Source organism: Rutidosis leptorrhynchoides, chromosome 1, assembly GCF_046630445.1.
Source record: "Rutidosis leptorrhynchoides isolate AG116_Rl617_1_P2 chromosome 1, CSIRO_AGI_Rlap_v1, whole genome shotgun sequence".
Classification (NCBI taxonomy): Eukaryota; Viridiplantae; Streptophyta; class Magnoliopsida; order Asterales; family Asteraceae; genus Rutidosis; species Rutidosis leptorrhynchoides.
The window spans coordinates 113,821,220-113,832,222 of record NC_092333.1 but is presented as its reverse complement, the minus strand read 5'-3'; the positions used below and the strand labels follow the sequence as shown (position 1 = coordinate 113,832,222).

The 11,003-nt window shown below is 38.4% G+C and overlaps 1 protein-coding gene across 1 annotated transcript; it reads right to left on the bottom strand.

Moving 5' to 3' along the window:
• Positions 1–377: 377 nt before the first annotated feature.
• LOC139888337 (uncharacterized mitochondrial protein AtMg00860-like) lies at positions 378–10,607 on the bottom strand. The gene is made up of 2 exons (XM_071871350.1): positions 10,102–10,607; positions 378–552 (listed from the first exon to the last, which is right to left on the bottom strand). The coding sequence occupies exons 1-2, from the start codon at positions 10,605–10,607 to the stop codon at positions 378–380; spliced, it is 681 nt and encodes a 226-aa protein (XP_071727451.1).
• Positions 10,608–11,003: the final 396 nt, after the last annotated feature.

Here is an 11,003-nt window from a genome sequence, read left to right as displayed (position 1 = left end):
GACTAGAAATATGTACAATAATGTTCTCTTACAAGATATTCCCGGAGGCCGGAGTGTTATTGTAGCCGAGGAAATGGCGTTGTTTGAACACGTAGCCGTAGGAAGTTGGTAAAAGAAAATTATTGTTTTCAAAACCTGAAACCCAACATCAGAAAACTTTGCAAAAGGTGTGTAATACCAGATCACTTCTAAATATGTCTTTCAGATCTCCATCAAACTCATAGTATACCAGATAACTGGAGCACCTCAGGTAAACACATATGCTGCCACTCATCACTGTCGAAATCATCTCTAGGGTGCCTGTACTGTTCTTCTTCTGATGATGTTTCATCCATGCGATTGTTTGGATCTGTATTGATTATGGTTTCCATTAAATCTCATTCACGAATAGTATTCTTAACAAAAGCATCTAAAGCTGTTGCTGGTGACTGGCTTAGAGGGTGATCTGCTTGTCGAAAAGATGTTGAGTCAATGAATGTATGAGGTAATCCGTTGAGCTGACTCATTTCTACCTTGAATAATAACCACTGTTCTGGGTGAACATCTTTTGTACTGATGAGATTATATCCATACCAGCCATGGATTTTTACAAATGAATCTTGATGGATTATTGTGCCGTTTGGAGACTGTGAACATCGGACCAGGTTCTGATGGAAAATAACTACAACATATGTAGTGAGGAAATTTCCAAATATTGATTCCCAATAAGACATTGTTTGATATCTTAGAAGGAATTTGAGAGTATTTCGAAACATTTGTTGTTCATCTTGGGGATTTCCTACTTGTGTTAAGAACAAATATCTGTTCATCACTTGTGCATTGAATACAATTGCAATGTAATGACACCTGGATAGATTGAGGAAGAAAGGGATTGCTTCAGGGACAAGGTGATATGGATCATGAATGTGGAAAAGGTTGAGAAAAGGGTATTCAGAATTGAAGGTCATTCCTCGAAATGGAGAGCTTCCATATTTTCTAGCAAGTATTTTCCAATATGCTGTCCATGTTTCATGACAGTAGACAGGAATTGACTTTTCTAGAATTTTTTCTGTGATTTCATGTGGGAGTTGATCCATTCTTTGCCTTGATTGAGGTGCTGATGATGAAGATGAAGATTCTGCATCTGGTTGTAAAACTGCTATAACAGGAATGAGTAAATTGCTTTGTTCTGCACCTTTTCTTGAAAGAAAATCTGGAAGAAAATTGGTTGATCCTTTTATGTGTTTAACTTCAAAATCATATTGGGAAAACCATTCTGTAGCGACCCCGACAAATCGTCAAGTGACGGCGTCGGCTACGTGGGTCCCATTACCTGATTATAAGTCTTTAAGATAACGTTTGACCAAAATATGTCGCCTTCATTTCAAAATAAAGATTGTTTCAAAGTTTACAAGAATTGTTCAACCAAAAGTTAAGTTACAACGTTATGAGTACGATTGAAATCTAGGCGACACGGTTTAAAGTAAAGTCAAAAGACGCTCCATGAAAAGCATGTATACTCGACATCCAAAGCAAGTATCAAATAATGAGCGGAAGCATGTATCACATATCGTGCAAGACCTGAGAAAAACATAGAAATCTGTCAACGAAAAACGTTGGTGAAATCATAGGTTTAGTAAGTAAATTGTATTGAACCACAAGGTTCTTTAAGAATTGCTCAACCAGAATCATTCACATTCCAAAATAGTATTTGTATCACGAGCACCCAATTATCAAGGCTTAACCGAATCTTCCCACTGAATTTTGAATTTAGTGTTAGAACTTACACTATACATTGTTGAAATTATATTTCATTCACTAACGGTAGTGAACCGTCTGAATGAGGGTTTGTTAAACCCGTATGGCCACACAACATAATTACACGCTTACACTTACACCCTGCAAGTGGAACTAATGATAATTGGATTGAGGACTTTTGTTCAAACTCGTATGCATCTTTGTATTCGTATTTGTTCACAATGTAAAAGCATGAAAAGTAAATAAGTATGAAATGTATGTGTTTCTCAGCCCACAATGTAAAGAATAAAAGTGATTGAAAAAGTGGGACTATGATCTCACCTTGAGTGCAAGAGTTAATAAAGTACTTCGACAAGTAAACGCGTGCAAAGACAAAGCTAGTCTTGACCTAAACATATAGGTTATATCAATAACGATAAACACAAAACGGTCAAAGATGTTCAATTAGTCATATGGCTCAATACGACTCGATTAATATAGCATGTGAAGCAAATTGTCAAGTTTCATGCAAGATACAAGTATAAAAGCATGTTAGGAAGATTGCATAATTAATTGGTTAAGTTTGACAAAAAGTCAAACTTGGTCGGGTCAAAGTCAACGAAAAAGTCAACATGTTCGGGTCGGGTCCCGGACTATTTTTCTATGCTAATTATTCATATACAAGTATATTAGAACAAGTTTCGTGTGAATCGGAGGTCGGTAGCTAGTCAAACATTTCACGTGAAATGGGACAAAGTGGTCAGAATCTGACCAGGCCAATCCGCGCGCCGCGCGGGGATGGGGCGCGCCGCGCCACCATCTGGGCAGAGAATTCTGGTCAGTTTTTCAAAGTATGCACGAACCAAAACCTTTTCCAACCCAACTCTTGACCCGCAAACACTTATAATGCCTATCATATATCGTTGGAAAGGTATTTTGACGAGAAATACAACTAAGCACTTATGGTCCAACAATAACATCATTTACAATAGCCGAAATCTCGTCAATTGATCAAGAAAGGTTTATTTTCAAAGTTTCAAGTTCGTAAAACGTATTTTATGATTCGGGAATCCAATTTACACATACGATATGCCGTTTCGAAGGTAATTAAGCATACATTGCATCTAAACACTTACTAACAACATTAACAAGCATTCAACGCATCAAAAGTTCATTTCAAAGTCTAACAAACCCTAACCAAAATTCACAAAAATCAATAATCGGGTTTTTGAAGTTTTCTTAATCAACCTACGCATCAAAACGAAGCTAGTGATACTAGTAACACAATTAAAACATGAACTTTAACAATCAAACAACATTTAATCTTCCAAAATGCAAGATTAAGCAAACCCATTTCAAATGTTCAAACTAGTTACTCAAAACAACAAATCGAGCAAGTAAATCATATATTCATGCTAGACACGAGCCATAGACACTAACTAACACCATTTCAAATCAAAAACACGAATTTAGAGAAATCTAGAGTTTTAGAAATGTTACCCAAACGAGATGAAGTTAGTATCAAATCGTAGAGAATGAAGAGAGGATCACGAAAATGTAATTTGTTTTGTTGTAAGCCTCCTAGATCGAATTTAGATGATGATTTTATGAAGTTGGGGTTTGTGTGTGTGTTCTTGCTAGAGAGAAAGAGAGAGAGAGGGAGATGGTTGAATGGTGGTGATTGGGGTGGACTAGTTGACCTAGTCAACTAGTTTGCCCCGTGCCAATTTTAGTCCCTCGAGTTTAGAAGCGGGTGCGGGATTTAACCGATCGAATATTTTTAAAACGCAAGTTAACGAGAGATGTTATAATTAAATAACGAGAATATTATGAACGTTCGTCAACGGAGTCGACGAATTTAAATACGAAAGATATTATTTAAAAAAAAAAGCCGGTGTTAAAATAAATTTAACGGAAAAACGCGGGATGTTACATTATCCACACCTCAAAAGAAATTTCGTCCCGAAATTTAGTTGGAAGTAGTAGTCGATATCTCTTACTCGAGACTTTACGTTGTTCATAATATGAATAAGTGTAGGTACGTCCTTGAGTGTTCTCATGAATTTGGATAGTCAGGGTTTTACGTTGTATTAAGGTTTGGTTTTACGATCCATGATTTCAACCAGTTTTCCCATGAAGAGGAGTTTGTCATCAATAGTTGGTGCATCTAAAAGGATTGCACATTCCTGTTCCGCATGACACGTTTCTAAGTTTGTTACACGAAATGTAGGATAAATGGAAACTTAATTGAGTCGGAAGTTCTAAACGGTAGGAAGCGGTTCTAATACGCCCCAAGGTTTCAAAAGGTTCAATATTGCGGTTATAACCTTCCTCGATTTCCCAAAATGGATTACACCTTTCCAAGGTGCGGGTTCTCAATATTACGCGATTACACACTGGGATTTGTGAGGTTTTCAACTAAGTTTGGTATAACTCTTCTGGCGACCATGGGTTGTCTCTAGCCCGCCTCGGACTCTAACGATCTCAATTGTTGTTTCTTGATGGAGTTCAGATTTGGCGATTTGCTTGCCGCATGCTTTGGTTAAATGAACAGGGGTATGACATTTGCGGTCATATAGGGTTTCGGAAGTGCTGCGTTAATATACGAGTGATAGCTGTCGTAGTAAGGGGAACTACTAAAGGTGACAATACCAGTCTGTAACATGTCTTTCCAAGATTGAATCGTACGTTTGCTCGGTTCGTCGGTTGTGGGGGATACGCGGTACATATGTCTAAGCGGGTTCCCAAGGTCTCTTGCAACGCTAGAGGTGAAACGAGTATTTCAATACAGGATAAATGACGAAGATACACCGTGTTGGAATAGAATTTCTTAAGATATGTTTGAACAAGTCAGTTAGGGTTCGAAAAATGTTCGTTAGGACTATTCACCCTCGTGGCGAATACTAATGTAATATGAGGAGTTTCTCTATCCATGGAGAAATGTTACAAGGAGTTTCCTTAACAGAAATGCGAGCGATGAGGATAGGAGTGAAATGAGGACTTTGAATAGGATGAGCTTACATCTCGAGGTTGCCATAACGTGCCTCTAGTTGTAACAAAATGAAGCCTGAAAGAGAAACGAGATAGTACACGTAATTGTATAGTTCGGGGTTGAATAATGGTTGGACGATTATCAGCAACGCAAGGGCGTTAAGTCAAAGAAGAGTGAAGTATCGTTGGATTGTGTGCTATCTTAAATTCCAGTAATATCAGACGGTGACGGTGAAATAACAGAGGTATGTAGTGTGGTACGTGATGACGAGAAGATTGATCGGATCCACAATTTAGTATTCGAATTCTTCGTGTAAAATAACGAATTTTAGTTATGTTGATTTTTGAGTCGAGAGAGTATGCCTTTCGGCGTCCAAGTAGAAATATTTCCATATTTGAGTCCCACCTGGCGCTATACGAATTAAGCTAGTAAGGTTGGTGTGAATAATCACGTTCAAGATTCGGGCACGTAGAGGTTTAGATTTCTACCTTAATGAGTTATCGAGGGTAAAGAACGAGCATCACGAGAAAAAGTCGAAAATGAATCTGCGGTAAGTCTGAGTCATGAGAGTTTCCTGATTACATGTGGCTTGATTTGGAGATTTATTGTAATGCCTCGACCATTAACATCATGGTCTAGAAAATTGGACTTCGTTCAACAGAAATTCTCACTCGGAGAATTTGGTATAAAGTTGCTCTTTTCTCAAAAGTTCGAGCGTAAGATGGTGATGTTGTTCGTTTTCCTTCTTTACTTAAATAAGTTAAGACGTCATCTATAAATACGATAACAGATTTGTCTAGATAAGTTTGCATACGTGGTTTAGGAGGTTTATGGATACGGATGAGCCTTGGATAAATCGAATGGTACTAAGAGAAATTTACAACTAACGTTGCGAGTTCGGAAAAGACTCAGGAGACATCGTCTCCCTTAACCCCCAATTGATGATAACCGGAACGGAGGTCGATTTGGAAACTACGGGATTCGTGCAAATAATCATGAGGTAATGGATACGAGGGAGAGGGTATCGGTTTCCAACCGAAAATTACTCAGTTCACAACAATCTATACAAGATGATGGGGAAACATTTTTTTTTTTTTTTTTTTTTTTTTTTTTAACGAATAGGTTTCGAGTTCCCTAGTTCTATAGGTGTCAAGTCAAAAGTCTTAACGTATATCCTCCAATAAAATTTATAGGCACACAATATTTTCCGTTGGTCATTTAAATCGTCTAAGTAATATCTAGGGGAAAAAAGTGGAATGTAAAGAGCACGAGTCAAAGACTTGGTTAATAAACATCTAGCGGTAATCGAATCGAATAAGTATGAAATATACTGTTTGTTGTGAAGAAACGTACCCGTGACTAGTCCATCGTCGTCTCGGGTATCCTAGGTGTCGATTTTGAAAGTTCAACGGCGTGCGTTGGGGTTGATTTTCTTGTTTGGGCACGCACTCCTAAAATGACCCGGTTGACCACATTCAAAACAAACACCCGTCTTGGGTGCATTGTGCTCCTTTTGGGCGACGGGAGCGGTATTCCTACAATCGTGGGCTACATGGCCACTTCTTTGACACTTCAAGCAAAATGGTTTGCCAAATTCACCTAAATGATGTTTGTAGCACTCGTTACAATACGGTAGGTGTCCGGTATAACCTTTCTTGCCGTTGGGGATGAAGGGCTTCTTGGCGGGGTTGTTGTAATTGCTTGATTGGGGGGCTTCCCATTTTCTTTTGTTGTCACCCGACTTATCCTCGGCTTTACGTGCCGGCACTTCAATCTCGTCCACTGTTTCAATCAATTGGCGGGCCATATTCAAAGCCTCTTGGTGGTTAGCGGGTTTGGATGACATTACTCCTTGTTTGATGCTCTTGGGGAGACCATCCATGTAAAGTTCAACCCTTAAAGATTCGGGGTTCACAAGATTTGGGCACATCAAAGCAAGTTCGGAGAATCGTTGATTATAGGCCTTAAGGTCATTCCCGACCGCTTTTAAAGTTCTTAGTTCGTGTTCGAGCTTACGGGTCTCTTCGCGCGGGAAGTATTCGGTGATCATCTTTTTCTGTAAGTCGGCCCATGAGAGTGTGTGGGCTTCATCGATACCCACCGACAGCACATACGTATTCCACCATGTGAGGGCGATACCAGCAAAAGTGTGGGTGGAATATTTGACTTTGTCTTGGTCCCGACAACCGCTTATGCTAAAAACGGCTTCTGTTTGCTCAAACCATCGGGTGAGCACAACCGGTCCTCCGGTCCCATCGAAGGTGTGAGGTTTGCACCCCATGAAAGTTTTGTAGGAGCAACCCTCGTTTGAATTTCCGGCTCCATGGTTGTTGTGGTTGTGGTTGTTATTGATGTCGGAGGAGGTACTAGCCATAGCCGCACCTATGGCGGCGGCTATCATGCGTTGCAAAGCTTGTTCGGAAGTTTCATTACGTGGCCCGCGACGGGGAGGCATTGTTCCTTCAAGACACAAGAATATCTTTGATTAGTATTCTCAATAATACTAATCATGATATGGAATGATGATGTAGAGAAAATTTTCCTTGACTCGCCTTAAATTCTTTATGTCATAATGTCGGAATGTCCATATGAATCACCGTAATATAATCCCGGAAATTATATTACCCTGATTCTCATGTGCATTTAACATTACTTCATAAAGTCAAGGTGGCGCGTCAACAAAATTTATCAACGTAAGATCAAGATCGAATACGAGTTAGATATGATAGAAGAGTTCGAGTATAAATGCACAAATAGTCAAGTAATTCCTACTTCAGTCTATATGCCGGTTGTAGTCTAGATTCACCTATGTACCCTATGACTCGGGGTGGACACAAATGAACTCTAAATCCCTACAACCAAGGCTCTGATACCACTTGTAGCGACCCCGACAAATCGTCAAGTGACGGCGTCGGCTACGTGGGTCCCATTACCTGATTATAAGTCTTTAAGATAACGTTTGACCAAAATATGTCGCCTTCATTTCAAAATAAAGATTGTTTCAAAGTTTACAAGAATTGTTCAACCAAAAGTTAAGTTACAACGTTATGAGTACGATTGAAATCTAGGCGACACGGTTTAAAGTAAAGTCAAAAGACGCTCCATGAAAAGCATGTATACTCGACATCCAAAGCAAGTATCAAATAATGAGCGGAAGCATGTATCACATATCGTGCAAGACCTGAGAAAAACATAGAAATCTGTCAACGAAAAACGTTGGTGAAATCATAGGTTTAGTAAGTAAATTGTATTGAACCACAAGGTTCTTTAAGAATTGCTCAACCAGAATCATTCACATTCCAAAATAGTATTTGTATCACGAGCACCCAATTATCAAGGCTTAACCGAATCTTCCCTCTGAATTTTGAATTTAGTGTTAGAACTTACACTATACATTGTTGAAATTATATTTCATTCACTAACGGTAGCGAACCGTCTGAATGAGGGTTTGTTAAACCCGTATGGCCACACAACATAATTACACGCTTACACTTACACCCTGCAAGTGGAACTAATGATAATTGGATTGAGGACTTTTGTTCAAACTCGTATGCATCTTTGTATTCGTATTTGTTCACAATGTAAAAGCATGAAAAGTAAATAAGTATGAAATGTATGTGTTTCTCAGCCCACGATGTAAAGAATAAAAGTTATTGAAAAAGTGGGACTATGATCTCACCTTGAGTGCAAGAGTTAATAAAGTACTTCGACAAGTAAACGCGTGCAAAGACAAAGCTAGTCTTGACCTAAACATATAGGTTATATCAATAACGATAAACACAAAACGGTCAAAGATGTTCAATTAGTCCTATGGCTCAATACGACTCGATTAATATAGCATGTGAAGCAAATTGTCAAGTTTCATGCAAGATACAAGTATAAAAGCATGTTAGGAAGATTGCATAATTAATTGGTTAAGTTTGACAAAAAGTCAAACTTGGTCGGGTCAAAGTCAACGAAAAAGTCAACATGTTCGGGTCGGGTCCCGGACTATTTTTCTATGCTAATTATTCATATACAAGTATATTAGAACAAGTTTCGTGTGAATCGGAGGTCGGTAGCTAGTCAAACATTTCACGTGAAATGGGACAAAGTGGTCAGAATCTGACCAGGCCAATCCGCGCGCCGCGCGGGGATGGGGCGCGCCGCGCCACCATCTGGGCAGAGAATTCTGGTCAGTTTTTCAAAGTATGCACGAACCAAAACCTTTTCCAACCCAACTCTTGACCCGCAAACACTTATAATGCCTATCATATATCGTTGGAAAGGTATTTTGACGAGAAATACAACTAAGCACTTATGGTCCAACAATAACATCATTTACAATAGCCGAAATCTCGTCAATTGATCAAGAAAGGTTTATTTTCAAAGTTTCAAGTTCGTAAAACGTATTTTATGATTCGGGAATCCAATTTACACATACGATATGCCGTTTCGAAGGTAATTAAGCATACATTGCATCTAAACACTTACTAACAACATTAACAAGCATTCAACGCATCAAAAGTTCATTTCAAAGTCTAACAAACCCTAACCAAAATTCACAAAAATCAATAATCGGGTTTTTGAAGTTTTCTTAATCAACCTACGCATCAAAACGAAGCTAGTGATACTAGTAACACAATTAAAACATGAACTTTAACAATCAAACAACATTTAATCTTCCAAAATGCAAGATTAAGCAAACCCATTTCAAATGTTCAAACTAGTTACTCAAAACAACAAATCGAGCAAGTAAATCATATATTCATGCTAGACACGAGCCATAGACACTAACTAACACCATTTCAAATCAAAAACACGAATTTAGAGAAATCTAGAGTTTTAGAAATGTTACCCAAACGAGATGAAGTTAGTATCAAATCGTAGAGAATGAAGAGAGGATCACGAAAATGTAATTTGTTTTGTTGTAAGCCTCCTAGATCGAATTTAGATGATGATTTTATGAAGTTGGGGTTTGTGTGTGTGTTCTTGCTAGAGAGAAAGAGAGAGAGAGGGAGATGGTTGAATGGTGGTGATTGGGGTGGACTAGTTGACCTAGTCAACTAGTTTGCCCCGTGCCAATTTTAGTCCCTCGAGTTTAGAAGCGGGTGCGGGATTTAACCGATCGAATATTTTTAAAACGCAAGTTAACGAGAGATGTTATAATTAAATAACGAGAATATTATGAACGTTCGTCAACGGAGTCGACGAATTTAAATACGAAAGATATTATTTAAAAAAAAAGCCGGTGTTAAAATAAATTTAACGGAAAAACGCGGGATGTTACACATTCTGCCCATCTGAGCAATTGAGGATGTGGGATTGTCTTGTTCTTGAATTGTAACATTTTAGGAAATGAAGACATATCCATTTCAATAAGAAATTTGTGGCCAATAAGGTGAAAAGCAAACCTTTTGATACCATTTTTGACTGCAAGGATTTCTTTGAAAGTAGAATGGTAGTGTGTTTCAGAAGGTTTGAAATGACCACTTTGATAACCACAGATGTTGCGGTTACCATTAATTTCTTCTAAGAGGACTGCTCCCCAGTGTTCATCACTTGCATCTGTCTGCAATATTCTTTTTCCATTGGATGGAATTTGGAGGGGAGGGAGATTATCAGTTAGTCTCTTAAGTTGTTGCACTGCTTTGGTTTGTTGAAAATTCCAGGGTGGAGGGTTCTTTTTGAGCATATCATACAATGGTTTGGTTAAATGGGAAAGGTTTTTGATGAATGGGGACATGTAATTTACTATACCAAGAAATTGTTGAATATCCTTGGTAGTGGAAAGCATGTCTGGGAATTCAAGTAGTTTTTTCGCTACATGAGGTTGAAGGTGATATTGAGAGTTGTTGATGGTCATTCCCAAGAAATCAATTTGAGTGGTTGCCAGAATCATCTTTCTTTCTGAGAGCATAATTCCATATTGCAAAAGCAATGAATGAAATTTGTTTAGCAGTACTAAATGCTCTTCTTCATTTTTTGAAAAGAGAAGAATGTCATCAATATAAATTACTGCACTTGAGAGAATTGGTTCAAAGATCTTGATCATTGCTTTTTGAAAAGCTGAAGGAGCACTTTTTAGACCAAAGGGCATCACTGTCCATTGATAGTGATGATCAGGGATACAAAAAGCTATTTTGTATCTTTCTTCAGGATGAATGCCAATCTGCCAAAAACCTGCTTTAAGATCAAACTTGGAAAAAACTTTTGCATTGGTTAGGCTTTGGAAGAGAGTCCATCTGTTTGGAAGAGGAAACTTATCATCTGCAAGGAATTCATTCAAAGGCTTGTAGTTGATTACAAGTCTTTT

Coding starts and splice junctions, on each gene's coding strand:
- LOC139888337 (XM_071871350.1), bottom strand. CDS start 10,607: ATGCTCTCAGAAAGAAAGATGATTCTGGCAACCACTCAAATTGATTTC. Junction 553..10,101: donor GTCAAAAATGGTATCAAAAG/GTTTGCTTTTCA, acceptor TAATCTCATCAG/TACAAAAGATGTTCACCCAG.